This window comes from Barbus barbus (genome assembly GCF_936440315.1).
Source record: "Barbus barbus genome assembly, chromosome: 44".
Lineage (NCBI taxonomy): Eukaryota > Metazoa > Chordata > Actinopteri > Cypriniformes > Cyprinidae > Barbus > Barbus barbus.
The window spans coordinates 26218028-26244130 of NC_136722.1; the positions used below are offsets into that span (position 1 = coordinate 26218028).

The following is a 26103-nucleotide window of genomic DNA, read 5'->3' on the forward strand; positions in this document are numbered from 1 at the left end:
CAGTGTGTATCGGAGTCATTGTTACTCTACAGTGAATACGTTTCTGTGTGTGTTTATTGATAATTCTGTGTGTGTGTCACTGTCTGTGTGCGTCACAGTCACTGTGTTGATTGTGACCGTGTGTGTGTGTGCGCGCGCGCGCGCGTGTGTGAGAGTGAGAGTCACAGTCAGTAGGAGGCGCGTTCTCGGTTCAGTCGGTTTGAGGCGCAGTCCCGCAGCAGCGTCTGGTGAGTTAAACTGTTTGTCCGATTAGTTAAACTTCTTTAACCAGGTTAAGGTTTGTTACTGTCACTGCGGGGTTCCGCGGTCGCTCTGCAGGTTAAAATGTGAAAATGGCGGTGCGGCTGCAGGCCTGATCCAGATTAAACCCGATTACTGACAGACACACACCCGAGTGTGTGTGAGAGACTCAGGGGTGTGTGACAGGACAGTGTGAGGGTCACAGCAGTGTGTGTTTGTTAGCAATCACCGTTTATTTGTCGTTTGATCGCGTCAGAGCTGCGTTAGCCGTGACGCTAATGTGTTAGCCTGTTAGCATGAGTTTGCGGATAAACTGCGGAATATTTGCCGTTTAGTCTCTGAATTGCACAACAGCATCGGATCCACCGGGCCCGGATTCACAGTGATGAACAATTAAGGAGTCTAAAACTCAGTTCCGATGATTTGTTGTCTGTGAGCTGAGTAACGGGCCGCAGAGACACAGATAAACACACACACAGCTGATCCAAACACTCACAGAGAGACATCAGCTCGTACACAGACCCTAAACACTTATATATGAACATTACTGCAGACAGAGAGAGGTTATGCACTGCTATAATCACAGATATTAATATCAGACAGTGTGTTTCCTCTCATTCTGTGCTTAAACGGCTGCATTTACTTCTGAACAATTCAGCTAGCAAACTATTAATTTAAATGAAATCTGCATAATATGAAACCAAACCAACACTGATCTGAATAATGACAATATTGTCTATTGTAGAGCTGCTTTACAGCAGAACGTGTTATTTTATATTAGAATCACATCATTGATTTGTTATTTTCCACTTTAACACTCTGAAGTTGCCTTGGATCAGACTTTATTGTTTAGAAGTAATGTTAAAGGTGACTTGACTAAACTGAGCTACTAGTTTACATTTACATTTATTCATTTACTAGTTAATGCAGTGTGGTCACTCTCTAGTGGACACTAACAGCTACTCTTGCACAATCACGCAAACTCATGAGTCCAGACTCGTTAAAAGATGCTGGAGCTGTTTCTCCCATCAGCCCTGCAGTCGCAGATACACAGATGTTATGTGAACGAATGAAACGCAGCTCACTGCCAAACATCTCAGTTCAGCAAACCTCAGTCTTCGATAGAGGACAGCCTCCATCTGTCCCGCATCCGTCCGTCTGTCCCGCATCTGTCCGTCTGTCCCGCATCTGTCCGTCTGTGCGTCTGTCCCGCATCTGTCCGTCTGTGCGTCTGTCCCGCATCTGTCCGTCTGTGCGTCTGTCCCGCATCTGTCCGTCTGTCCCGCATCTGTCCGTCTGTGCGTCTGTCCCGCATCTGTCCGTCTGTGCATCTGTCCCGCATCCGTGCGTCTGTCCCGCATCTGTCCGTCTGTCCCGCATCTGTCCGTCTGTCCCGCATCTGTCCGTCTGTGCGTCTGTCCCGCATCTGTCCGTCTGTGCGTCTGTCCCGCATCTGTCCGTCTGTCCCGCATCTGTCCGTCTGTGCGTCTGTCCCGCATCTGTCCGTCTGTGCATCTGTCCCGCATCTGTCCGTCTGTGCGTCTGTCCCGCATCTGTCCGTCTGTCCCGCATCTGTCCGTCTGTGCGTCTGTCCCGCATCTGTCCGTCTGTCCCGCATCTGTCCGTCTGTCCCGCATCTGTCCGTCTGTCCCTCATCTGTGTGTCTGTCCCTCATCTGTCCGTCTGTCCCGCATCTGTCCGTCTGTCCCGCATCTGTCCGTCTGTCCCTCATCTGTCCGTCTGTCCCGCATCTGTCCGTCTGTCCCTCATCTGTGCGTCTGTCCCTCATCTGTCCGTCTGTCCCGCATCTGTCCGTCTGTCCCGCATCTGTCCGTCTGTGCGTCTGTCCCGCATCTGTCCGTCTGTGCGTCTGTCCCGCATCCGTCCGTCTGTCCCGCATCTGTCCGTCTGTCCCGCATCTGTCCGTCTGTGCGTCTGTCCCGCATCTGTCCGTCTGTCCCGCATCTGTCCGTCTGTGCGTCTGTCCCGCATCTGTCCGTCTGTGCATCTGTCCCGCATCTGTCCGTCTGTGCGTCTGTCCCGCATCTGTCCGTCTGTCCCGCATCTGTCCGTCTGTGCGTCTGTCCCGCATCTGTCCGTCTGTCCCGCATCTGTCCGTCTGTCCCTCATCTGTGCGTCTGTCCCTCATCTGTCCGTCTGTCCCGCATCTGTCCGTCTGTCCCTCATCTGTGCGTCTGTCCCGCATCTGTCCGTCTGTCCCGCATCTGTCCGTCTGTCCGTCTGTCCCGCATCTGTCCGTCTGTCCCGCATCTGTCCGTCTGTCCCTCATCTGTGCGTCTGTCCCGCATCTGTCCGTCTGTCCCTCATCTGTCCATTTGTCCCTCATCTGTGCGTCTGTGCGTCTGCCCCTCATCTGTCCGTTTGTCAGTCTGTCCCGCATCTGTCCGTCTGTCCCTCATCTGTGCGTCTGTCCCTCATCTGTGCGTCTGTTCGTCTGTCCCTCGTCTGTCCGTCTGTCCCGCATCTGTCCGTCTTTGCGTCTGTCCCGCATCTGTCCGTCTGTCCCGCATCTGTCCGTCTGTCCCGCATCTGTCCGTCTGTGCGTCTGTCCCGCATCTGTCCGTCTGTCCCGCATCTGTCCGTCTGTGCGTCTGTCCCGCGTCTGTCCCGCATCTGTCCGTCTGTCCCGCATCTGTCCGTCTGTCCCGCATCTGTCCGTCTGTGCGTCTGTCCCGCATCTGTCCGTCTGTCCCGCATCTGTCCGTCTGTCCCGCATCTGTCCGTCTGTCCCGCATCTGTCCGTCTGTCCCGCATCTGTCCGTCTGTCCCGCATCTGTCCGTCTGTGCGTCTGTCCCTCATCTGTCCATTTGTCCCTCATCTGTGCGTCTGTCCCTCATCTGTCCATCTGTCCCTCATCTGTGCGTCTGCCCCTCGTCTGTCCGTCTGTCCCTCGTCTGTCCGTCCGTCCGTCATCTGTGCGTCTGTCCCTCATCTGTCCGTCTGCCCCTCATCTGTCCATTTGTCAGTCTGTCCCTCTTCTGTCCATCATCTGTGCATCTGTCCCTCATCTGTGCGTCTGTCCCTCATCTGTCCATCTGTCCCTCATCTGTCCATCTGTCCCTCATCTGTGCGTCTGTCCCTCATCTGTGCGTCTGTCCCTCATCTGTCCATCTGTCCCTCATCTGTCCATCTGTCCCTCATCTGTGCGTCTGCCCCTCGTCTGTCCGTCTGTCCCTCGTCTGTCCGTCCGTCCGTCATCTGTGCATCTGTCCCTCATCTGTGCGTCTGCCCCTCGTCTGTCCGTCTGTCCCTCGTCTGTCCGTCCGTCCGTCATCTGTGCATCTGTCCCTCATCTGTGCGTCTGCCCCTCGTCTGTCCGTCTGTCCCTCGTCTGTCCGTCCGTCCGTCATCTGTGCATCTGTCCCTCATCTGTCCGTCTGTCCCTCATCTGTCCGTCTGTCCCTCATCTGTCCATCTGTCCCTCATCTGTGCGTCTGCCCCTCATCTGTCCGTCTGCCCCTCATCTGTCCATTTGTCAGTCTGTCCCTCTTCTGTCCATCATCTGTGCATCTGTCCCTCATCTGTCCGCCTGTCCCGAATCTGTCCGTCTGTGCCACGTCTGTCCCTCATCTGTGCGTCTGCCCCTCATCTGTCCGTTTGTCAGTCTGTCCCTCGTCTGTCCCTCGTCTGTCTGTCTGTCCCTCGTCTGTCCGTCTGTCTGTCTGTCCCTCGTCTGTCCGTCCGTCCGTCATCTGTGCGTCTGTCCCTCATCTGTGCATCTGTCCCTCATCTGTCCGTCCGTCCGTCATCTGTGCGTCTGTCCCTCATCTGTGCATCTGTCCCTCATCTGTCCATCTGCCCCTCATCTGTCCAATTGTCAGTCTGTCCCTCTTCTGTCCATCATCTGTGCATCTGTCCCTCATCTGTCCGTCTGCCCCTCATCTGTCCATTTGTCAGTCTGTCCCTCTTCTGTCCATCATCTGTGCATCTGTCCCGAATCTGTCTGTCTGTGCCACGTCTGTGCCACATCTGTGCGTCTGTCCCCCATCTGTCCATTTGTCCCTCATCTGTGTGTGTGTCTGTCTGTCTGCCCCTCATCTGTCCGTTTGTCAGTCTGTCTCTCTTCTGCCCTGTCTGCCCCTCGTCCTTCGTCCGTCCCTCTTCTTTCCATCTGTCCTTTATCTGTGCGTCTGTCCGTCTCATGGCTCTAGACTCATTCTTCGCACTAGGCACTCTTTTGCGACTAACTTTGTCAGTTGGCTGCACGAGCACATAATTTGGTCGCTATATTTTTTTCCCTTTTTTTTTTTTTTGCTACAACATTGGATTAATCAGTGCATGCTGATGAACTTTTATCATAGTTTATTTACAGTGCTCTCCAAAAGTAGTGGAACTGTAAAGACAAAATTGCTCTGTTGGCTGTGGAGTCAAGACATTTACAAATATGATTAAAGATTAATATGTTGCGTTAATTCTTCAGAAATTAAAAGCAGGGAATGTGTCGTATCAGTTATATCCATTACTTCTGCATTCTGAATCCTGCATTCGGTGATGACACACACAAACCAGGATGAAGATGAGGGAGCTGACTTTGAGAGAAAAGCAAGCAATTTGGATGCTAAAAGAAAAGAGGAAGTCAGTTAGAGCTCTAGCAAAAACAAAGGGCATGGAGAAATCAAGAGTTTGGAAACCACCAGCGACACCAGCAACCAACAACGACCTGATCGGCTGAGAAAACAACAGTAGTTGATGACAGACAAATCATAAAAGCTGTGAAAATGAACCCTAAAAGACATGTCTGTAAAATCAGCAACAACTTCCAGAAAGCTGGGGTGATGCTCTGACAATCTACTGTCCTCAGGAGACTTTGACACAGAATTACAGATGCTACACAGCAAGATGCAAACCTCTGACCAGCACCAAACATAGAAAGACAAGATTAGAGTTTGCAAAAAAGCACAAAGGTGAGCCAGAAGAGTTTTGGAACTGTGTTTATGGACCGATCAGACAAAGATGAACCTTTATCTAAGTGATGGGAAAGCACTAATGTGGAGAGAAAAGGGAACTGCAATGATCCCAAGCATACAGCCTCATCTGTAAAGCATGGTGGAGGTGGTGTCATGGCATGGGCATGCATGGCTGTCTCTGGAGCAGGCCCTCTCAACTTTACTGATGACTTAATGTATGATGACAGGAACAGAATGAATTTGGAAGGGTACAAAACCATCTTGCCCACCAATATTCAAGAAAATGCCACCAGATTCATTGGGAAGTGCTTCATATTGCATTAAATCTGATTGAATATGAATTTCAGCAGCTGAAGAGGAGAGTAAGGGCAGAAACTCCCCAAAACAAGCAACAATTGGGATTGGCTGCATTAAAGGCTGGGGAAAGTATTTCAAAGGATGAGAGCAAGAGTCTGGTGATGTCTATGGGTCACAGACTCACTGCTGTGATTGTGTGCAAGGGATCTGCAACTAAATAATAGCTTTTCATCTTTTATATCTGCCTTATGTTCAACTGTCCCAATACTTATGCTCACATCAGATAGAGGGATGAACTCTAAAAGTGCTGTTCTTTTTATTTGGTAAAACATCTATGTGTTGAAATGGCTAATAATAAAATGTGACGTTCTGTAGTTTTGTCTCATATTCATCTTTTAATCATATTTTCAAATGTCTTGACTCCACAGCCAACAGAGCAATTTAGTCTTTACTGTTCCACTACTTATGGAGAGCACTGTATATGTTAACGAGTGTATTATTTGTGATTTAAATTTTGTGAACGTTCCTCTGTTGCTGTGTTACAAGCCGAGGTTCGTGTACTTTCACTTTCGAATCTTGGTGTCACGGTTTACAAGAAAAGATAATTGTCTGTTTTGCTTATGTCTTTCGCTTTTTAAGACTAAAACAAAAGGATTTATTATTTTTAATTATAAAGCGCAACAATAATAAATCATTAGGTTAGAATGACAAACCAGCTTACATAATGTTTATTAATAAAAACGAATAAGACGAGGCATGGCATACACCACATGCTGTATTATATACCGACTAATAAATTACAGAATGCTAGCAAACAGAGGAATCAAATAAAAAAAATGAAAGAGAGCCTCCATGGCGTAACGTGAGGTAAACAGCAACGATAAAAAGCTTTTTAAAAAGAAAAGTAAAACTAAACTGGCTGTCAGTGATGGGATTTGCATGTTTTTTTCCTCACAATAAAACCAACATGTTCACCTTCTCTGGTTTAAGATGCGGTCTTTTCTTTTACTTCAGTGTGAAAACCAAATCCTCCATCAGCCAAAGTTTTTTCGCAAATGTGACCATTTTGGTTGCAGTCTAGAGTCCTGCATCTATCCTTCATCTGTCCGTCTGTCCCTCATCTGTCTCGCGGATGAACTACTGGTTAAACTGATCAAAGCTCTGAGATGGGAGCAGGTCTTCATGATTGTGCTGATGTGAATCCCTTGTGTTGCAGTGAATCATGGCTCTCAGTGACGGCTGAAGAAACACAGGCGTCTCACGCACAGCGATTGTGAGTTGGTCATATTTCATCAGATTTTTTTAGAGGTCGACCGATTGATCGGCTGATTTTTGGCATTTTTTAATTAATCTGCATCGGCCGATTGTGCTGCAAATTAGGCCGATTAATATACAGGCGCGTCTGCAAGCAACACGTGATGCTGCCTCATGCGGCAAGCAGATTGCCATTCCACTGGCACAATGGATAACCCTATGATGTCCCCCTCTGCCTGCTAACTTTTTGTAGAGAGAACCACCTGGTAGGGCTGTGCGATTAATTGAAATCGAATTGCAATCACGTTTTGAGACGTTGCGATTTGCTAACGCGATATTACTCTGATCCAGAGCATATGCACGACTGCCAGCCTTGAGCAACTTACTAACCAACAGAGTGAGCGCACCTCCGTTCTGCCCGATCAGAACTGCTCTAGCCAACTGCGTAAACACCCACCAATTAAAAAGGGTCAGATCGAAAGTTGGGCAAATTAAAACTAAAGAAAACATATATATATATATATATATATATATATATATATATATATATACTGCATGTTCACTAATTCACAAGACCGCACACACAGCCCATGTCTCTGAATGCTTCTCATACTCGCTCCGCTCTGCCCCACTCTGCGCGTCTGCCGCGTCAAGGCCCTTACGCGGCATGCGCTGCGAAACCCATTCATTTCAATGGCTTGCGCTGCGCGAGGGCGGTTAGTTGCTGCGCTGACCAAAGCGCACGCGCAGCGGAGCGCACCAGAGGCGAGCTTGCGCGCGCGCCGCGGTCAAAGTTCAAAATAGTTCAACTTTTGCCGCTGCGCTCTGTGACGTCCAAAAGGACCGTCGAAGGACTGTTCCAATGACGAGGATCCTCGGAATTTCAACCAAGGACTGAGTCCTTCGTTCGAAAAATATCCCATACACAGGAAAGGATGCATAAGTGTAGCCTTCGCGCTCTTCGCGCGCTAAAATCACCCACAATCCTATGCGCGCAGCTTTGCTATCTTGCTCAAAAATTCAAAATGTTGGACGTTAGCGGAGTCGGAGCGCCAACGGGGCAATATGCGTTCAAATGTAACTTAAGTATATTTACAAATTACTTAAAAAACATTTTTGTATTAAAAAGTATTACTACCGTATTGATATTATAAATTCTAGAAATTACGTTATTGATAGCTAACTGAACCGGACTAACTTAGTTAAGTTGTCCAGAGTAAAAGCGGACCGTTTCACTGACGTAATGACGCAATAACGTGCACTTGCTAGCCTGTTCCATTTACGTGTTCTCCGAATGCTTAAGAGGAGCCTCGCCTAGCCTCTGAAGGAAGTGACTTGGAAGGACCAGTCCTGCCAAGGACGTATCCTTGACATTGAGAAACACCTCGTGTGTCTGAATTTCCAGAGCTATACCATACAAGTTTGCGGTCGTATAGGGACCTCAGGGTTTCATGCACCCACAGCCTCTTCTTTCTTGCTGCTCTCTTTCTTCTTATTACTAGCAGGGCTACTGCTATCGCTCGCTTCTTAGCACGGGACAGATACATGTTTTGCTGCTGACTGAAAGGTGGAACAACAATCCAATGACTAGACATATAGTACTCCCCCTAAAAATGTTGAAAACTCCGCCTACTTCGCTCTGGCGAGCATAGCGCAAATCGCCTTGTATCTGAAGGGCTGCGCTGAACCCAGATGCCGCGTCCTGTGTGAAAGGGCCATTACACGGACGAGCCGCACACACGCAGCCTGTCTCGTAATGCTCTTATATACTCGCGGTCTCGCGCCCGGTTCTGCTCCGCAAGTCTCTCAGGAGCGCATCTGGCAATATGGACGAGGCCTGACGCACGCGTATGGAGGACCAAACCTGCATAAATTAAATATGAATAACGTTCTGTGAAAATAACTTACAACTCTCCAGCTGATCTGCCACATCCCGCAGCAAACTGGACAACGGATTACTACTTGCCGCTATTTTCTTTGAAAACTCTCATCTCTATCGTTTAGCTGGCCTGACGATGCGACGCGTGAGCTCTCAACCAATGATGCACTGAAGCTACACAAGGACCACCTTCCTCATTTCCATGTTACACACGGAAAAATAAAAATAAATGAATAAATAAATCTAAAAATAAATACATGTGGGAATAAATCATTCTAAAAAAAATGTATGCATAAATATATAAATAAATCTCAAAATAAATGTATAAATAAAAATACATTAAAAAATAATTAGTGAAAAAATAAAAGTAAAAAAAATTAATAAATGTCTAAAAGCAGAAAATAAATTAAGGGGGGAAAAATTTATTTTATTACACATTAAACATATTTTATCAAGTTGTTTATTCATTTATTTATTTTCTTATTATCACATTTGTTAATCTATTTATTCATTAATATATTTATTTATTCATTCGTTAATTTATTCATATTTATGCAGGTTTGGTTCTCCATACACGCGTTTAAAACGAATGTAAATTAAGTCTAACTGCTTGCTAATTTCACTTGGATGAAATTAAACATTCAGCACATTTTCCACTTGTTCTTAAAATCTCAAATACTTAAAAATGAATAAATCAGCCCGAGTAACATGTAATACTTTAATAATTGACTAAAGAAATACAGTTCTTTTAAAAAAAAATAAACATCTTTCCTGTGAAATTCAGTAATTCTGTGAAGTGCAGGTGCATCTCAATAAATTAGAATGTCGTGGAAAAGTTCCTTTATTTCAGTAATTCAACTCAAATTGTGAAACTCGTGTATTAAATAAATTCAGTGCACACAGACTGAAGTAGTTTAAGTCTTTGGTTCAGGCTCAATCTGATTTAGGCTCAATTCACTATCTCAACAAATTAGAATACGTCATAAGCAAAACATTTTTAGTGAATTGTTGGCCTTCTGGGAAGTATGTTCATTTACTGTATATGCACTCAATACTTGGTTGGGGCTCCTTTTGCTTTAATTACTGCATCAATGCGGCGTGGCGTGGAGGTGATCAGCCTGTGGCACTGCTGAGGTGGTGTGGAAGCCCAGGATGCTTTGATAGCGGCCTTCAGGTCATTGTTGGGTCTGGTGTCTCTCATCTTCCTCTTGACAATACCTCATAGATTCTCTACGGGGTTCAGGTCAGCCAATGAATCTAAAATATATGACTTACAAGAAAAAAATTAAAAACGTTTTCATAACTTTCTAATTTATTGAGATGCACCTGTACATAATAAATAATATTTTGGCATTCAAATACATCGCGAATACGGAAACATTTTGTGTCGAATGAGAGACCCAACGTTGGTTTCAGTTTCGTGTTAGCCTAAATTAATTCGTTCTGGCTTGTCGTTTATAGCTAGCAGCTTATATTTTTAATTCTTGTTCTTTTCTAAATGCTGTTAATTGAAAGCATTTGTTGTGGAGTGAGGGGAACTAAAACAGCCTAGTTATGTTTACAGTGTTTAGTATAATGTTTGTAAACATTTCTCATCGGCATTAGGCCTATTTCTAAATGAAATAATAAAATGCAACTTATACATGACTTTTCTCTCTCTCTCTCTAAAAACATACGCACAGCATATTTTAACCATGCAGCAAACCTTTTAAAATATTTTGATAAATTACTGAAAAAAAATTAACATCCCTGTGATGAAGGGAAAAAAAAGAAAGAAAGAAAATCGGCCAAACATATTGGCCAAAAAATTGGCATCATATATCGGCCATCGGCTGCCCTGATTTCTAAATATTGGCATCGGCCAGAGAAAAACCCATATCGGGTTAGTTGGATGTCAATCCTTTAACAGGGGTAATGACTGCAGTATTTTATTTCATGTTTCCTGAGGTAGAATTTTCTGTTTTCTACTCTGATTTTATCCCTCTGACTTAAACATTTCATGTGTCTCTTGAGACTTTTACTACATTTTTACTATTAGCTGTCGTGAATAAGTAATGGTGAAAAGTCTTGATTATAACATTATATTTAGATGTGAAATAATTTAAATAATTTCTCTGAATCTGTAGATCCAGAGTTTGTTCTTCAGTTTCGTTTGTCCTCCACAGCAGCAGCTCAGTTCGGGCGTCTTTACAAACCGCTCGTCCGTCTGTGGAGGTTTTGCCGCATAAATCTAGAAATCCAGAATCATTGGAGATGTCAAATTCAGTCGGCAGCGATTGTACTGGGAAGCTGTGGTTAGCGTGAGGAAAAATAAATCCCATTTACTGTAGCTATCTGTTAATTATCTGTGGAAACACTGAACTAGGGTTGGGCCGATAGACGATGATGCCATCTTCCATCGCTGATCGACATCTGATAGACATTGCGATGTTGAGCTGACATCGTACCCCCCCCCCCCCCCCCCCCCCGCAATCCGCCGCATCCCAATACCGTGTTTGGAAAGAAAATATGTAGACATCGTCTGATGCCAGTTTTATAGACATCGCCCAACCCTATACTGAACTGAATTTGAAGAACATTATTCTTGTTCACAGGTTTTTTTAGACATGAACTAACTGTTTATTTAAAAAATAAAATGCTCTTTTGATTCAAGTAAAAGCATGGCAGCTTTATACAATATTTTTATTTAATTGTGCAGCACTGAAGCGAATAGAAAACTCTTACTGACTTTTTGAAGCTCAGTGTGTTAAGATTTCAAACGAAATTAGCGACGATTGGCTCATGGGCCAATGAGTTGAGGGTGTGTTCATTCAAGTCCTGTAGTTGATGAGGTGTGTTGTGTGTTTGAGGTCATGGCTACGGGCTCCTCCAGAAGCGACTGTAGCGGTAACAACAGAGAACGCTCTCAGCTGCACGCCGTCGGTAAGACAACACAACAGGAACAGGAAGTGACATGTTTTCTTCAGATGCTGACTGTGTGTCCTGTCTGTGTGTGTCAGTTTCATGTGCCAAACTCAAGAGGAAGAAGAACTGGTTTGGAACGGCCATCTATGTGGAAGTGACATCAGAGGGGGAGAGCAAGAAAACCGCCAAATCCCACAGTTCTTCCAGTCCTAAATGGGACGAATGTCTGACGCTGTGAGTCGCTCTTACGAACATCCGCTCGGACACAGCTCTCTGTTGCAGCTTTTCAATTAAATTCTCTGAGTTTTGTTACCAGTGCGACAGAGAAGAGACAAAATAAGAAAATGAATTGTGCTCAGCTGTTTAGTTTTGGACTCTGACCTTCTTCTGAATCTGTGTGTTGCCGCAGGAGTATAACGCCACACTCGCAGCTGGATTTCAGAGTTTGGAGTCATCACACGCTGAAGGCTGACACGCTGCTGGGAAAAGCCTCGCTGGATCTGAGCGGGACGCTCCGGAAGCACGACGGCAAGCGTATGTCTGTCTGCTGGTTTACACATTATTGAACAGATGGTGACGGATTGTGCTGTCTCACAGGAGGAGCACCAGTAGACAGGGACAGTAGAGATGGTGAGTTGTGTGTTGTTGTTTTCAGTGGAGAATGTGTGCGAGGTGTTGACACTGACCGTGGACGGTAAGAACGTGTCCACCGGTGAACTCACAGTCTTCCTGGACGGACTCTCGTTCGACCCGCAGCACATGCACAATGGAAACCCAACCACTGCACGCAGTAAGAGCACCTAACCTTAATCTGACCTCTGACCTCCAGCGCTCCGGCTGTCTGTCATCTGTCTGTCTGTCTGTTTCCAGAAGTCCATCAGAATGGAGATGCTCTTTATGAGAACCCAGACGAGAGTTCTGCGAGGCCACAGAACAGGTGGGGATCTGCAGGTGTTTTCTGGTTCCCGGGTGGAAAGTGTTTCTATCATTAGGGAATTAAATATATGGTTGGCTTAATTATGCACAATTACTAACATGATTCTGCAGATCTGTGAACGGCTCAGATGGACTGGAGAATGAAGCTCCGCCCACCTCATCTGCCAACTGTGAGCTAGGCCCCGCCCTCCTCCTCAACGGAGACAGAGACTCCTCCCCTTCACACCAAACGCCCAGTCCAAAAGCCACGCCCACTCTGCAGCCCGCCGACAGTGATGCGATCAGCACTGCTGGTGAGAGAAATAATATTTCAGAATAAACCAGATGGATGATTTTAGCAGCCCATCTGTATAATTTGGCTGATAAATGTTCCTCAGCTTGTCTGGGAGTGTTTGTGTTGATCTGATGTTTAGCAAACATGCAGGATGAGTCTGTCTGTCTCTGTCAGTGAACGGCGAGGCTTGTGAGATGTCGTCAGTGGGTGATAACGAGGACTGCGCTCCTGCTGATGTTTCCTGCAGTACTTCCTCTCCTGCTGCTGCCTCATCATCACCACCACCCTCCTCTTCCTCATCTGCAGCAGCCACCACACAAGCCACTGCTGCCTCCAGCTCCAACCCTAACCCAATCCTAATTAACCCTGACCCAGCCCTAACAAGCTCCAGCCTGTCTGATGGAGGAAAACCACAACAACAGCCGCCTCCAGCCGGGCCAGAACCTCTGCCACCCGGGTCAGACACACACACACAGACACGCACACACACACACACACACACACACATGCACACACACACTTGTTTCACTATCCTTGTTGGGACGCTCATAGGCGTAATGGTTTTTCTACTGTACAGACCGTATATTCTGTTGCCCTACACCAACCCTACACCTAAACTTAGCCCTCACAGGAAACTTTCTGCATTTTTAGATTTTCAAAAAACTTAATTCTGTGTGATTTATAAGCTTGTTTACCCGTGGGGTCCTCAATTTAGGTCCCCACCGTGACACAAGTCCCCATGAGTCTGTGTGTATTCAGGTTTACGTCCCCACCGGTATTTAAAAACAAAAACACTCAGTCACTCACTCACAAACTCGCACACATGTACAAACTAGGGATGTGCATCTCATAACTGAAGCCGATGCGATGCACATCTCGCTGCATAGCCAACGATACAAAACATTAAAGATGCATATGAAGCAGCTACCAATGTGATACGATACGATTCACCCCTATTATGATTTCAATTCGATTCAACACAATGATCCAATGGAAAAAATATGATCGCTTTTATTTCTTTGGTTCAGACAGACAGCAAATCATAAATTAACTTGTGTTCTCTGACTTTTAACACCTCGAGACCTGTTTCATGAAACAAGTTTACCAAATAAGCCAGGCTCATTTCAGTTAGTCTGACTCATTGTCACATGATTTGGTTTCATAAATCAAATTCAACATAGATCAACCTCAGTCACTGTGGCAGCTTATGCTGCGAAACTAACCGGGGGGTGCGTTTCCCAAAAGCATCGTTAGCTAACTATGGTGGGAAGTCCCATTGAACTCTATTGGTAACGGCGGTACTTGCGACCATAGATGCTTTGGGGAAACGCACCCCTGGTTAGGAGCAGGCTAAGCTGAGTTCCTCTAACACTGACCAATAGGAACACAATGATATTACCGTTGACTCTCTCACATACTATTATAGCCATGAAGCCTTTCTCTCTGGTTTTATGACAGCTGTATCTTTTATAGTTAGCAGAACATTACAATCTAAAATTGGTCTTTAAAGCATTTACATTTAGTCATTTGGCAGATGCTTTTATCCAAAGCGACTTACAATTGGGGAATACAAAAAGCGATTAATCTTGAAGAGGCAATCAGACAGAGGAAGTGCTCGTCACACCAAGTCTCAGTCATTGTTCAAATAAGTACAAGCTAGTAAGCGGAGAGAGAGAGGGAGAGTTTTTTTTTTTTTTTTGAGTTTAGGATGAAGTCAAGTACTGACGAAAGATTTTAAAGCATTAAAATCACTAAATTGAAAATGAAAATAAAGAAAAAGACTGCATTTTAACTGCTATAAGAAATACAAATTAACTTATTTGAGCTTAGTAATTAGGACTGTATTAGCTTACATTTTATTAACTTATTACAATAGTCCCTTTACAGTTACTGCTATCATAAAAATATACTTATATGTAGGTTTAAAATTCTACAAAAGGCACATTTAATGTCCAACAACAAATATTTTAGCGAAATGCATATTTTAATTATTACTATTATTGTATTGCGTTCCGTCTGTTTAGCGCAGCAGCGCTCGTTCACTCGCCAGCTCCTGACAGCAAAATGGATATATTTGCATGACTTTCTAACATTTACAGATGAAGAATATACTTGTGCCATGTCAGCTATGCACTGAGGAAAACACACCGTCTCAAATAATTAAATGGCACAAATATATTCGCTGTTTGCTATGGTGGATCGATTGATCCATGATCGGTATTAAGGACTTTAATTTCCGCTTTTCCTCAGGTCTCTGTAGTGTTGTGATGCGTCATATTCACAAAGCAGCGGTGATGAGAGAATGCACTTGAGAAACAGTTTAAAGAGGAGAAATCAACTGACATATAAAATACTGGTCACTTTCTAAACAAAAAAAGTATAGTGCATCCACTAGTAATTATACATAAATCATTTTTTACCAAAGCAAATATGTTAGAAACAGGATAAGAAATCCACATTTAAGCTCCGTTTCCAAACAGTTAAAATTACAAATTAATTCATACTCTGAAAAGCACTCCACAAAACATGTCAAGTCAAGTCAAGTTGAGTTTTATTGTCATTCTGTATGAAGGTATTTTTGGTGCAAAACAGCTGAGCGTCCGTGACAGCAGAATCTGTAGTTGTAGAGAATAGCCACACATGTGTATCAGTAAATTTGAAGACACAGACAAAAGTTGCAAACTTGTAGATGTTTTTCTCTCTCCCACAAACACAACACAATAGTTACACCTTCTCGAATCCTTCATTGCAGACACACAAATCCTATTCTACGAATCACAAATCCAGAAACTCGTACTCTCACATGTTGTGCTGCTATTGCTGCAGTGAATATGGTGCTAAACACATCCACACACCTGCATCAAAAATGTGAAGTCACGGATGAATTTTGTACATCCACAGATCAGTATCTGAATTCTTGCAATGAGATTTGCACACTTGTACAATGTTTTCTTACATATATATATTTTTTTCCTCATGCTTTTTTCGAGCACAAACACAAGTACACAACGACAACGGCTTGAATCTGCTGCTACGAGTCTTAACGCTGTTTTTCACCTGCAAATGACTAGTTTCGCACTCTCTCCCTTTTGCACCACATATCTGTGTGATAAATGGAGCAAAAGTGATTTGTGCATCTGTAGAGGCAACAGCGAGCACTCTTCAGAGATCAGAGGATTTCAGCCAATCAGAAGAGCTAGTTCGGGCGCCTATCAGCAGGGAGGAAAAAAACTTCTGGAGTGGACAGCGGCAAAAAAATAAAGTTTTTTTTATTTATTTTTCTGAAATTGCTCACAGTTATACTGTACAGTATATTTGTTTATAGTTTAAATATTAAATGAGTTTAGCTCCAACCCTGATAAAACTCACCTACCTGTAGCCTTCTAGTAGTGCTACTCAGTGTTGGGAACTAGATACTAGTAATTTAGTTACTGTAATAATATTAGTTTTTGCAGTAACTAGTAGTGCAACTAATTACTAATAAGATTTCAGTGATAATATTACAGTTACTATCCATAAAACAGCTTAGTTACTTTTGAAGCCTCAACCCCGCTGATTTAAAATCTAACAATCAAATAATTCCTAGATTTATTTTCATAATGTTCACGACTCGCACATGCATGTGATGTCCCCAGTACAGCAGGCAAGCTTGGAATATGGAAAAGTTACATTCAGCAGATGGAAATATTGCATTATATTGATTTTGTCAGGAAAAAAAGATGATCTGAACACTGTTGTTTAAGTTATGGCTGTACTTTACTCTGGCATTAAATCCCAACCACATCCCTCTGATCAACATGTGCTACATTATATTACTATAATTAAACATCTTTTTGAAAAATCAAACAGTTTCTTACTAACTTATGTGATTTGATAAAATACATAATGAAATGTATATGTAATGGAGAACTTACAATTGGCTTAAAGCTGCACATGACAGTTACTGAGATAAATACAACACTTCTACTTGAATGTCACTAGTAATCACCACTGAGTGTTTGTAATCACTTCTGACTGCGATCCAATGTGGATTTTGGTCAAATGATGAGCCAGAAATATGTTATTAGTAACATTCTAGAAGAATTTTATGTGGAAGATACACAGTTACAACTTCTGTGGGGCGTGAAGAAACAATAATGCAACTAGTAGTGTAAATAATTACTGTTGCCCTAAAGTAACAAGTAAAGTAACAATATTACTTTTGAAAGGAGTAACTAGTAATGAGTAATATATTCCATTCTTTGAGTAACTAGCCCAACACTGGTCCTAATGAAGTTAACTGGTAGAGGTGTGTTTGATCAGGGTTCAAGCTAAACTGCAGGACAGTGACCTCCAGTACCAAGTTTGCCCATCCCGGCTTCAACTCACAAAGAGGCTTCATAAAAGATAAACCCATTAATTGCATACTGTAGATAATTATGAGAGTGTCATTTACAAGATGATTAAATATATTTGTTAATATACTTTAAAAGATTAGAAACAAATGTACAGTATAACAGCGAGTGATTTCAGAAAAAGAAAGAAAAATGTACCTTTATTGGTATTTGCTGCTATTATTTTACAACCCCATAAAGAGCACAATAACTCATTAGCATTTGTCTTTATAATATTCTTTTTAATTGTTGAACGTTCTTTTTAAAAATACAAATTACAAATCTTCATCTCTAGCATGTTGAGCTGAAAAAGGGCATCACCACAGTATCTGCAGCATGACAAAACAGATTTCACAGAAATAAAATACAGTAAAAATTTATGTTATTAAATTTCAGTAATTTTGGCAAAGTTGACAAGCTCTCTGATGAGAAACACCACGAGGGGATTCAGGCTGATGCTTTGTCTTTCCAGTAATCCATCTGATCTGTGACTCTGAATGGCATTTGGTGCCACCAGGATTGTTTCTCAGAATGAACCTGCAAGCACAAGAAAAAAAAAAAAAAATCAAAAGAAGTGTTTACAGAATTTGCCCTAACTGCCAGATTTGTGCTGTTTGCACTTTGAGATTAATTAAAAATACGATATACTCTCTGAACGCACCTACAAGGAAGGTGCCTAATTAGTTGATAATCCATCACAAATCATTCAATTTATAATCCATTCCTTATAATGCATTCCTGTAGATCAAAGTCAAGTCAAGTCACCATTATTTTATATACTGCTTTTTACAATGCAGATTGTGTCAAAGCAGCTTTACAGTATTAAACAGGGAAATAGTGTGTCGAGATAGTGTGTTGTTCTCCTCTGGCCAGACAAAACCAGCAGGCTGTTCCATGATGCAGCAGAATCAGATTGTGCAGAGGACTCATCTGGTTCCTGTGGTCTTGTCCCGATGGCCGTCTTGGAGACAGGGTCTTCACTGGGGATCAGTCTCTGGGCTCATCTAGGTGTCCTGCTGTAGAGGTCATCTCTAGGTGCTGATCCACCATCTGATCTGGATACAGACTGGATCTGGGTGGCTACGCTGACCTCGGAATAAGAAAGAAACAGACTAATATTAGTGTAGATACCATTCTTCTAACAATGTAACAAGTACATCATGTGTTTTGGGAAGTGTTCCCGGTTCTGCTTGACTTAATTAATGCAGTCTAACAGTCCTTTAACGGATTTGAATTATAGAAATGCGATGTGTATTATGTGTAAGCCAGGTTAAAGAGATGGGTCTTTAATCTAGACTGATAGAGTGTATCTGCTTCCCGAACAGTGTTAGGTAGATTGTTCCAGAGTTTGGGCGCTAAATAGGAAAAGGATCTGCCGCCTGCAGTTGATTTTGATACTCTATGTATTACCAAATGGCCAGAGTTTTGAGATCACAGCGGACGTGGAGGACTATAATGTGATAAGAGCTCACTCAAATACTGAGGTGCCAAACAATTCAGGGCCTTATAGGTAATTAGCAAGATCTTAAGATCTATCCGATGTTTAATAGGGAGCCAGTGCAGTGTTGACAGAACCGGGCTAATGTGATCATACTTCCTGGTTCTAGTAAGAACTCTATCTGCTGCATTTTGAACCAGCTGGAGTTTATTAAACGTGCAGAACAACCACCCAATAAAGCATTACAATAATCTAGCCTCGAGGTCATGAATGCATGAATTAATGCTTCTGCATTGGACATTGAGAACATAGTGTTATATTGCTGAAATAATGCGGTTGATTCCCAGGGAATGGAAAACGATTTAAAAACAAACAAAAAAACTTTAACTTTAATTCGGCTAATTTACCAGTTGATGTTATCCCTGTTATGATGGCTATCACAAAAGAAGCCTCCAACTGGAATGTATTGCAGATGTCATGATCCAGAGCACAAACTAGAAAATAATAATAATAAAAAAGCAGTAATTGAAAATACTGTTTGGGTAACTTAACTCAATAAAATGTGTACATAATGTAGCACAAGTTGCTTTGGATTAAAGCATCTGGCAAATGCAGGAATGTAAATATAATGTAAATTCAAATGTATTTTGAGTTACCTAATTTAAATAAAATTGACAGCTGGCCATTTGATGATTCTGCCCCTCACAGTCAGCATCACTGTTAGTGCTCAGAGCAATCTCCTGTAACAGAGTCAATCCTGTCAGTGTTATTGTAGTTTATGGTCAGAGAAAAAACTACCATACAATAACAGATCTTACAGGTTATATTAAAATAAACAACATTCATAATATTTGTTAGCCAAACTTCCTATATATTGCTAGTCCGTTCCTATACAACCTGTGGGTTATTGAGAAGCAGCCAGTGTCTAATTCGGCTAATATAGTTGATGGCAGCTTACTCACCTGTTGTTAACACCTCTATGATTCAATCACAAGAAAAGACTCCAATACACCTCCGTTGCAGGTGGCATTACCAATAGACTAAAACCTGAAAATAAAATACAAAAGATGTACATAACAGCGGTGTGTCTTAACTCATTTTTCTTTACTATTTTCACGTTAGCTCGCTGTTATGTAACGCCTGACATAACCTGAGATAAAAAGGCAGTGTAGAATTATTCTGCTTCCCTGATTAATTCGGTAAACTGATGTTATAACTTACCTTACCAGCTGATGTAATCAGCGTAATGATGGCTCCAAAACACACCCTAGCCGTTGCAGACGATACGATCCATAAACTTGAACATAAAAACATGAACAACGATAAAAAATAACAAGAACCGGATACAGTGTAGCTCTTCTGATTGGCTGAAATCCTCTGATCTCTGAAGAGTGCTCGCTGTTGCCTCTACAGATGCACAAATCACTTTTGCTCCATTTATCACACAGATATGTGGTGCAAAAGGGAGAGAGCGCGAAACTAGTCATTTGCAGGTGAAAAACAGCATTAAGACTCGTAGCAGCAGATTCAAGCCGTTGTCGTTGTGTACTTGTGTTTGTGCTCGAAAAAGCATTTGAGGAAAAAAATATATGTAAGAAAACATTGTACAAGTGTGCAAATCTCATTGCAAGAATTCAGATACTGATCTGTGGATGTACAAAATTCATCCGTGACTTCACATTTTTGATGCAGGTGTGTGGATGTGTTTAGCACCATATTCACTGCAGCAATAGCAGCACAACATGTGAGAGTACGAGTTTCTGGATTTGTGATTCGTAGAATAGGATTTGTGTGTCTGCAATGAAGGATTCGAGAAGGTGTAACTATTGTGTTGTGTTTGTGGGAGAGAGAAAAACATCTACAAGTTTGCAACTTTTGTCTGTGGCTTCAAATTTACTGATACACATGTGTGGCTATTCTCTACAACTACAGATTCTGCTGTCACGGACGCTCAGCTGTTTTGCACCAAAAATACCTTCATAATTCTGCTACATGTGGGGACATGCAGTGGAACGAAATGTCGTGCCTCGCAGGACCACGGTGCTTCATAAATACAGACATACAACAATGAAGTAAAAAACACTATAAACCTATACACAACTAACCTACTGACAGATTTAACTAGAAGTATACTATATATAAGTATTTACCCTATACAAACTAAAGAATAAAGGATAAAAAATACAAACTATACGAATGCTTCACAAATACTGTACATGTGCAAAGAGAGACATTTTGAGTCAGCAGCTGGTTGGGGAACAGAGCAGGATGATTTGTAGTGCATGAGCATGTAAACATGCATATATTGCTGAGTCTTTTGTGGGATTGTGTACACGCAGCAGTGTGTGAAGTGTCTAGTGCACATAGAGGAGAGTGTGTTACTACAGGTAGTTTCTACAGGCCCACTCACCTGTGTGTAGCACACTTCCAATTGCACAAAAAAGTTCCACACAGTTTTTTCCTTTGGTGTGGTAAGGTTGGGGGAGTTGGGGGAGTTGGGGGGGGGGGGGGGGGGGGGGGGGGTTTGCATGGGGTTTCAGAGGGGGGCGGGGTGGTTTGAGTTCAGGGCTCTCACAGCCTGGGGGAAAAAGCTGTTGAGCAGTCTGGCGGAGCGGGCTCTGATGCTGGAAGAGACTGTGGGAGGGATGGGTGGAGTCCTTAACGATGCTGTTGGTTTTGCTGGAACATCGTGTAAGGAAAATGTCCAGCATGGAGGGGAGAGGGGCACCGATGATCTTTGCAGCTGTGTTCACTGTCCGCTGGAGGGTCTTGCGGTCAGTAGTTCCCGTACCAGACAGTGATGCAGCTGGTCAGCACACTCTCAATGGTGCGTCTGTAAATGTGGTGAGGATGGGTGGAGGGAGACTTGCTCTTTTCAGCCGGTGGAGAAAGTGTAGGCGCTGTTGTGCCTTTTTGGAGAGTGACATGGTGTTGGTGGTCCAGGTGAGATCCTCTGTGATGTGCACACCCAGGAATTTAGAGCTGCTGACTCTCTCCACAGTCGAGCTGTCGATGGTCAGTGGGGGGTGGTCAACGGAGTTTCTTCTGAAGTCCATCACAACCTCTTTTGTCTTCTCCACATTGAGGGACAGATTGTTTGTGCCACACCATTCAGCCAGCTGTGCCACTTCCTCTCTGTAGTGCGTTTCATCGTTGCTGATGAGACCTACCACTGTTGTGTCGTCAGCAAACTTGATGATGTGGTTGGAGCTGAACTTGGCAGTGCAGTCGTGGGTCAGCAGTGTGAAGAGCAGCGGGCTGAGCACACAGCCTTGTGGGACACCTGTGCTCAGTGTGGTAGAGCTCGAGGTGTTGTGGCTGACACGGACTGACTGAGGTCTTCCGGTTAGAAAGTCCAGGATCCAATTACACAGGGAATTGATAAGGCCCAGCAGGTTTAGTTTATTTATGAGCTGTTGTGGAATTATTGTGTTGAATGCCAAGCTGAAGTCAATGAACAGCATTCTAACATAGGAGTCTTTATTTTCTAGGTGGGCAAGAGCCAGGTAGAGGGTGGGGGAAATTGCACCGTCCGTAGAGCGGTTTGGACGGTATGCAAACTGGAGCGGGTCGAGTGTGTTGGGGAGGCTGGTTTTGATGTTATGCATGACTAGCCTCTCAAAGCACTTTATCATGATTTGAGTCAGTGCTATGGGACGGTAGTCATTTAGACAGGACACAGGTGACTTCTTTGGTACCGGTATGATTATTGTGGATTTGAGACATGTGGGGATGACTGCCTGGCTCTGCGAGGTGTTGAAGATATCTGTAAGCACATCTGTCAGCTGTGCAGCACAGTCTCTCAGAACAAGGCCAGGTATAAAAGTGGTTGAGTGGTTGTTGTAGGTAGCTGCCTCTTTAAACATGTTCCAGTCTGTGTCCTGGAAGCAGTCCTGCAGTGCTGAGGTGGCATTTTCTGGCCATACTGTGATCTGATTTTGAACCGGTTTGGCGAGTTTGAGAAGTGGTCTATATGCTGGGATTAGCATAACAGTGATGTGGTCCGAGTACCCGAGGTGGGGGCGGGGTACAGCCTTGTAAGAGTTCTTTACTGTAGTGTAAACAAAGTCCAGTGTGTTGTTTTCCCTTGTTGCAAAGTTCACATGTTGGTGTGAAACTGTCTTTAAGTTTGCATGGTTGAAGTCACCGGCTATGATGAAAAAGCCATCGGGGTTATTTGTTTGTTGTTCACTGATGGCGCTGTACAGTTCACGAAGCGTGTCTTTAGCGTTTGCACACGGGGGGATGTAAACCGCTACAATAACAATGGCCGTGAACTCCCGCGGCAGATAGAACGGTTGACACGTCACAAACATAAACTCCACCAGCGATGAACAGTGTTTTGATAATACCGCAGCATTGTTACACCAGTCTTTGTTGATATACACACACAAGCCACCTCCGCGGGTCTTACCAGAGAGTGATGAATCTCTATCCGCTCGGTAGCTGGTTAGCCCGTGCTGCTGAATGGCGGAGTCCAGGATGTTGTCGTTTAGCCATGTTTCGGTGAAAACAAACACACAACAATCCCTTGCCTCATGCTGTGTAGACCGACTGAGTTGAATTAAGTCCAGTTTGTTTTCCAGAGAGCGAACGTTTGAGAGCATGAGTGTTGGAAGAGCCGGTCTTGTGGGGTTAGCTCTTAGCCTAGCTTGTATACCTCCGCGCTTACCGCGCTTCCGTCCTCACCGCTTGTGACGTTGCCTTGTGCGGGTAGCATCAGTAGGCGAGGCCGCGGTCTTGAGGTCCGGCTCCAGCAGTAAACAAAGGCCTCGTAGCTTCTCAGTAGCTGCCGGCGAGAGTTGTTGTTCGTATGCGTTGCCGATATCCAAAAGACTTTGGCGATCATAGATGAGTTTTGGGGTGATTTCCTTATGAGTTAGCGGTAAACTGACACTATTTGGAGACGAACAGACGACATTAAAAGACATAAAAGCACCGTCTTTGGGACCCGGAGCAGCTGCTGCGTCTGATCGCGCCACCATCTTGGATATGTGTCGTCAGATGTGTGATTTATATTACTGGATGCTCAAAATTTAACGGGAGAATGCACGTTTTAAACAGTTTATTGTACAGGTAAGTTAATCGCCGTTTTAATCTAGTGTGCTGCTGCAGTGTAACGCACACACAGGCTACAGACAGTAGCGCGTACATCACGCGCAGCTCGCAACCACAGAATCATTCAGCACAGAAATGTATTGACAACACTGTTCTGTGATTTCTCAATAAAATAGCTTAGAAACTGAAACGTTCTAGCATATATTTCTTAACTAAATCCCACAGCTTCACTACTAGTAGAGAGACGCTGCCAGGTAGAATTAATTCACACACACAATCACTCTCACTGATGCATTCATATGAATGTAATCTTTACTGTGCTACCTATCTGTATCTGATTTAGAGCAGAAATATGTGAGAAATATAACGACCCAAAGACGGAAGAACTGATAAAAATAAGCTGTTATAAGAGCAATAACCATGTGGGCAGTGCTGTGTCATATGCCATAGCTGTACACAAGATGTTCATCACAGCTCCAGACTTATTTGTTCATTAATGGCGTCATCAGTGACTAGTCGACTTCGACTGGTTTCAATCTTTCTTAGCAAACAGAAGTTTTAGTGTCTCCATTGGCCAACATAGTTCGTCCTCACACCCACTTGTCTGTGGGGTGCCTCAGGGCTCAATTCTTGCCCCAGTTTTATTTTCTATATTCATGCTACCAATGGGTGCTATCTTTGAGAAATATGGAGTGTCCTTCCACTTATATGCGGATGATACTCAGTTGTACTTTCCCTTGAAACACAAAAGTAAAGAATTTTTAGGACCTCTGTTGAATTGTTTAAACGAATTGCAAATATGGCTAAAGCAGAATCTTTTAGTGTTAAACGAGAACAAAACTGAAATCATTCTGTTTGGTTTAAAGTCATATGAAGACTGTGCCCTTCACTTTGGTCATCTCTCTTCCTACCTTACACCCTGTGCCAAAAATCTTGGTGTTCTTTTTGACTGCAACCTGGGTTTTGAGAAACAAATTACCGCAGTGGTCAAATCAAGTTTCTTCCACTTACAGCGTTTATCCAAAATTAAATCCTTACTCTCTGTAAAACAGTTTGAACAGATTATTCACTTGTTTGTTTTATCTCGTTTAGACTATTGTAATTCATTATACTATGGTATAAATCAGTCTTCTATAATGCGTCTGCAGATGGTCCAAAACGCTGCTGCAAGATTAATGACAGGCAGACGAAGGTTCGATCATATCTCGCCCATTCTTATTTCACTAAACTGGTTACCAGTTAAATTTAGAATTATCTTTAAAATTTTAATTTTTGTTTTTAAATCTCTGCATAATCTCACCCCGTCCTAGCTTTCTGAGGCAATTTCCACCTATAAACCTAACAGATCCCTAAGATCCAGTAACCTTGGTCTCCTCTCTGTTCCTAGATCGAGGCTTCGCTGCAGAGGTGATCGAGCCTTTGCTGTTGCTGGCCCCACTCTGTGGAATAATTTACCAGCTTCTATTAGAGCTGCGCCCTCCTTGCCTGTATTTAAGTGCCAGCTTAAAAACCATCTTCTGTCAATAGCTTTTACCTAGCCTTGTCAATTGTATTGTTATATTGTGCTGTGATGTACTTTGGTTTTATATCTGTTGTATTTTTAGCTGTATTGTACAGCACTTTGGATCAACTGGTAGTTGTGTGAAAGTGCTCTATAAATAAAAGAAAGAAAGAAAGAAAGAAAGAAGAAAGACTTGACTTTCATCACATAAAAGTCGACTTTAAGTTCAAGTTTATTTGTATAGCGCTTTTTATGATACAAATCGTTGCAAAGCAGCTCTACAGGAAATTAATTTTCCACAATAAATGTATATATTGCAGAACCTTAATATATTTAACTTATGGTAAAGGGTAATTTAGGGTAAAGGGTAAATTAGGTAATTCTGTATGTTGTCTGAGCGTTGGCATCCTCTGAGGTCCTCTGAGGGGTTGGCGTCATCTTTTCTCAGGTGTTCGGTCATCTCAGATCATTTAAGGGTTGGATCCAGACTGAAGCTTCTGTCATTCCTAGTTACCACGGGATGTTAATCAACAGAGAAACAAATAGACACATAATTAGCGTAGCTGCTGTTCCATCTAAGCAGAAATGATTTGTTCAACCCAAGCTAAAGAATAATAATAATGTACATTTGATCAGATATAACTGCAGTACAAGATTATAAGATGCATTATGTGAATGCTTGGCTAAAGAGATGTGTCTTTAATCTAGATTTAAACAGAGAGAGTGTGTCTGAACCCCGAACGTTATCAGGAAGGCTATTCCAGAGTTTGGGAGCCAAATGTGAAAAAGCTCTACCTTCTTTAGTGGACTTTGCTATCCTAGGTACTACCAAAAGTCCAGAGTTTTGCGACCTTAGGGAGCGGGTTGGATTGTAGCGTGGTAGAAGACAAGTTAGGTACGCAGGAGCTAAACCATTTAGGGCCTTATAGGCAAGTAATAATATTTAGTAAATGATACGGAACTGAATAGGTAGCCAGTGCAGAGACTGTAAAATTGGGGTAATATGATCATATTTTCTTG

General features: G+C 43.2%; 1 protein-coding gene and 1 long non-coding RNA gene across 5 annotated transcripts in view; one reads left to right on the forward strand and one right to left on the reverse strand.

The window, feature by feature from the left end:
* The first annotated feature begins 108 nt into the window (after positions 1-108).
* Positions 109-26103, forward strand: part of LOC306863539 (NEDD4-like E3 ubiquitin-protein ligase WWP1) — a 35353-nt gene continuing 9358 nt past the window's right edge. For 2 of the 4 annotated variants that reach the window (XR_013783693.1, XM_079406937.1), the window contains exons 1-8: positions 109-227; positions 11449-11521; positions 11599-11737; positions 11913-12037; positions 12159-12293; positions 12374-12440; positions 12551-12732; positions 12888-13170. Coding sequence is in view for 2 of the 4 variants with exons in the window: in XM_079406937.1 (XP_079263063.1) it covers positions 11452-11521; positions 11599-11737; positions 11913-12037; positions 12159-12293; positions 12374-12440; positions 12551-12732; positions 12888-13170 (1001 nt within the window). In the remaining 2 variants the exon portion in view is untranslated. Of the gene's footprint in view, positions 228-6682; positions 6740-11448; positions 11522-11598; positions 11738-11912; positions 12038-12158; positions 12294-12373; positions 12441-12550; positions 12733-12887; positions 13171-26103 lie in introns of all 4 variants that reach the window. The other 2 variants (XM_079406936.1, XR_013783694.1) reach the window with 2 other exon arrangements.
* On the reverse strand, positions 17231-19917 carry LOC306863551. Its single transcript, XR_013783697.1, has 4 exons — positions 19751-19917; positions 19487-19571; positions 19181-19264; positions 17231-19018 (listed from the first exon to the last, which is right to left on the reverse strand). It is a non-coding gene; the product is annotated as an uncharacterized lncRNA (long non-coding RNA).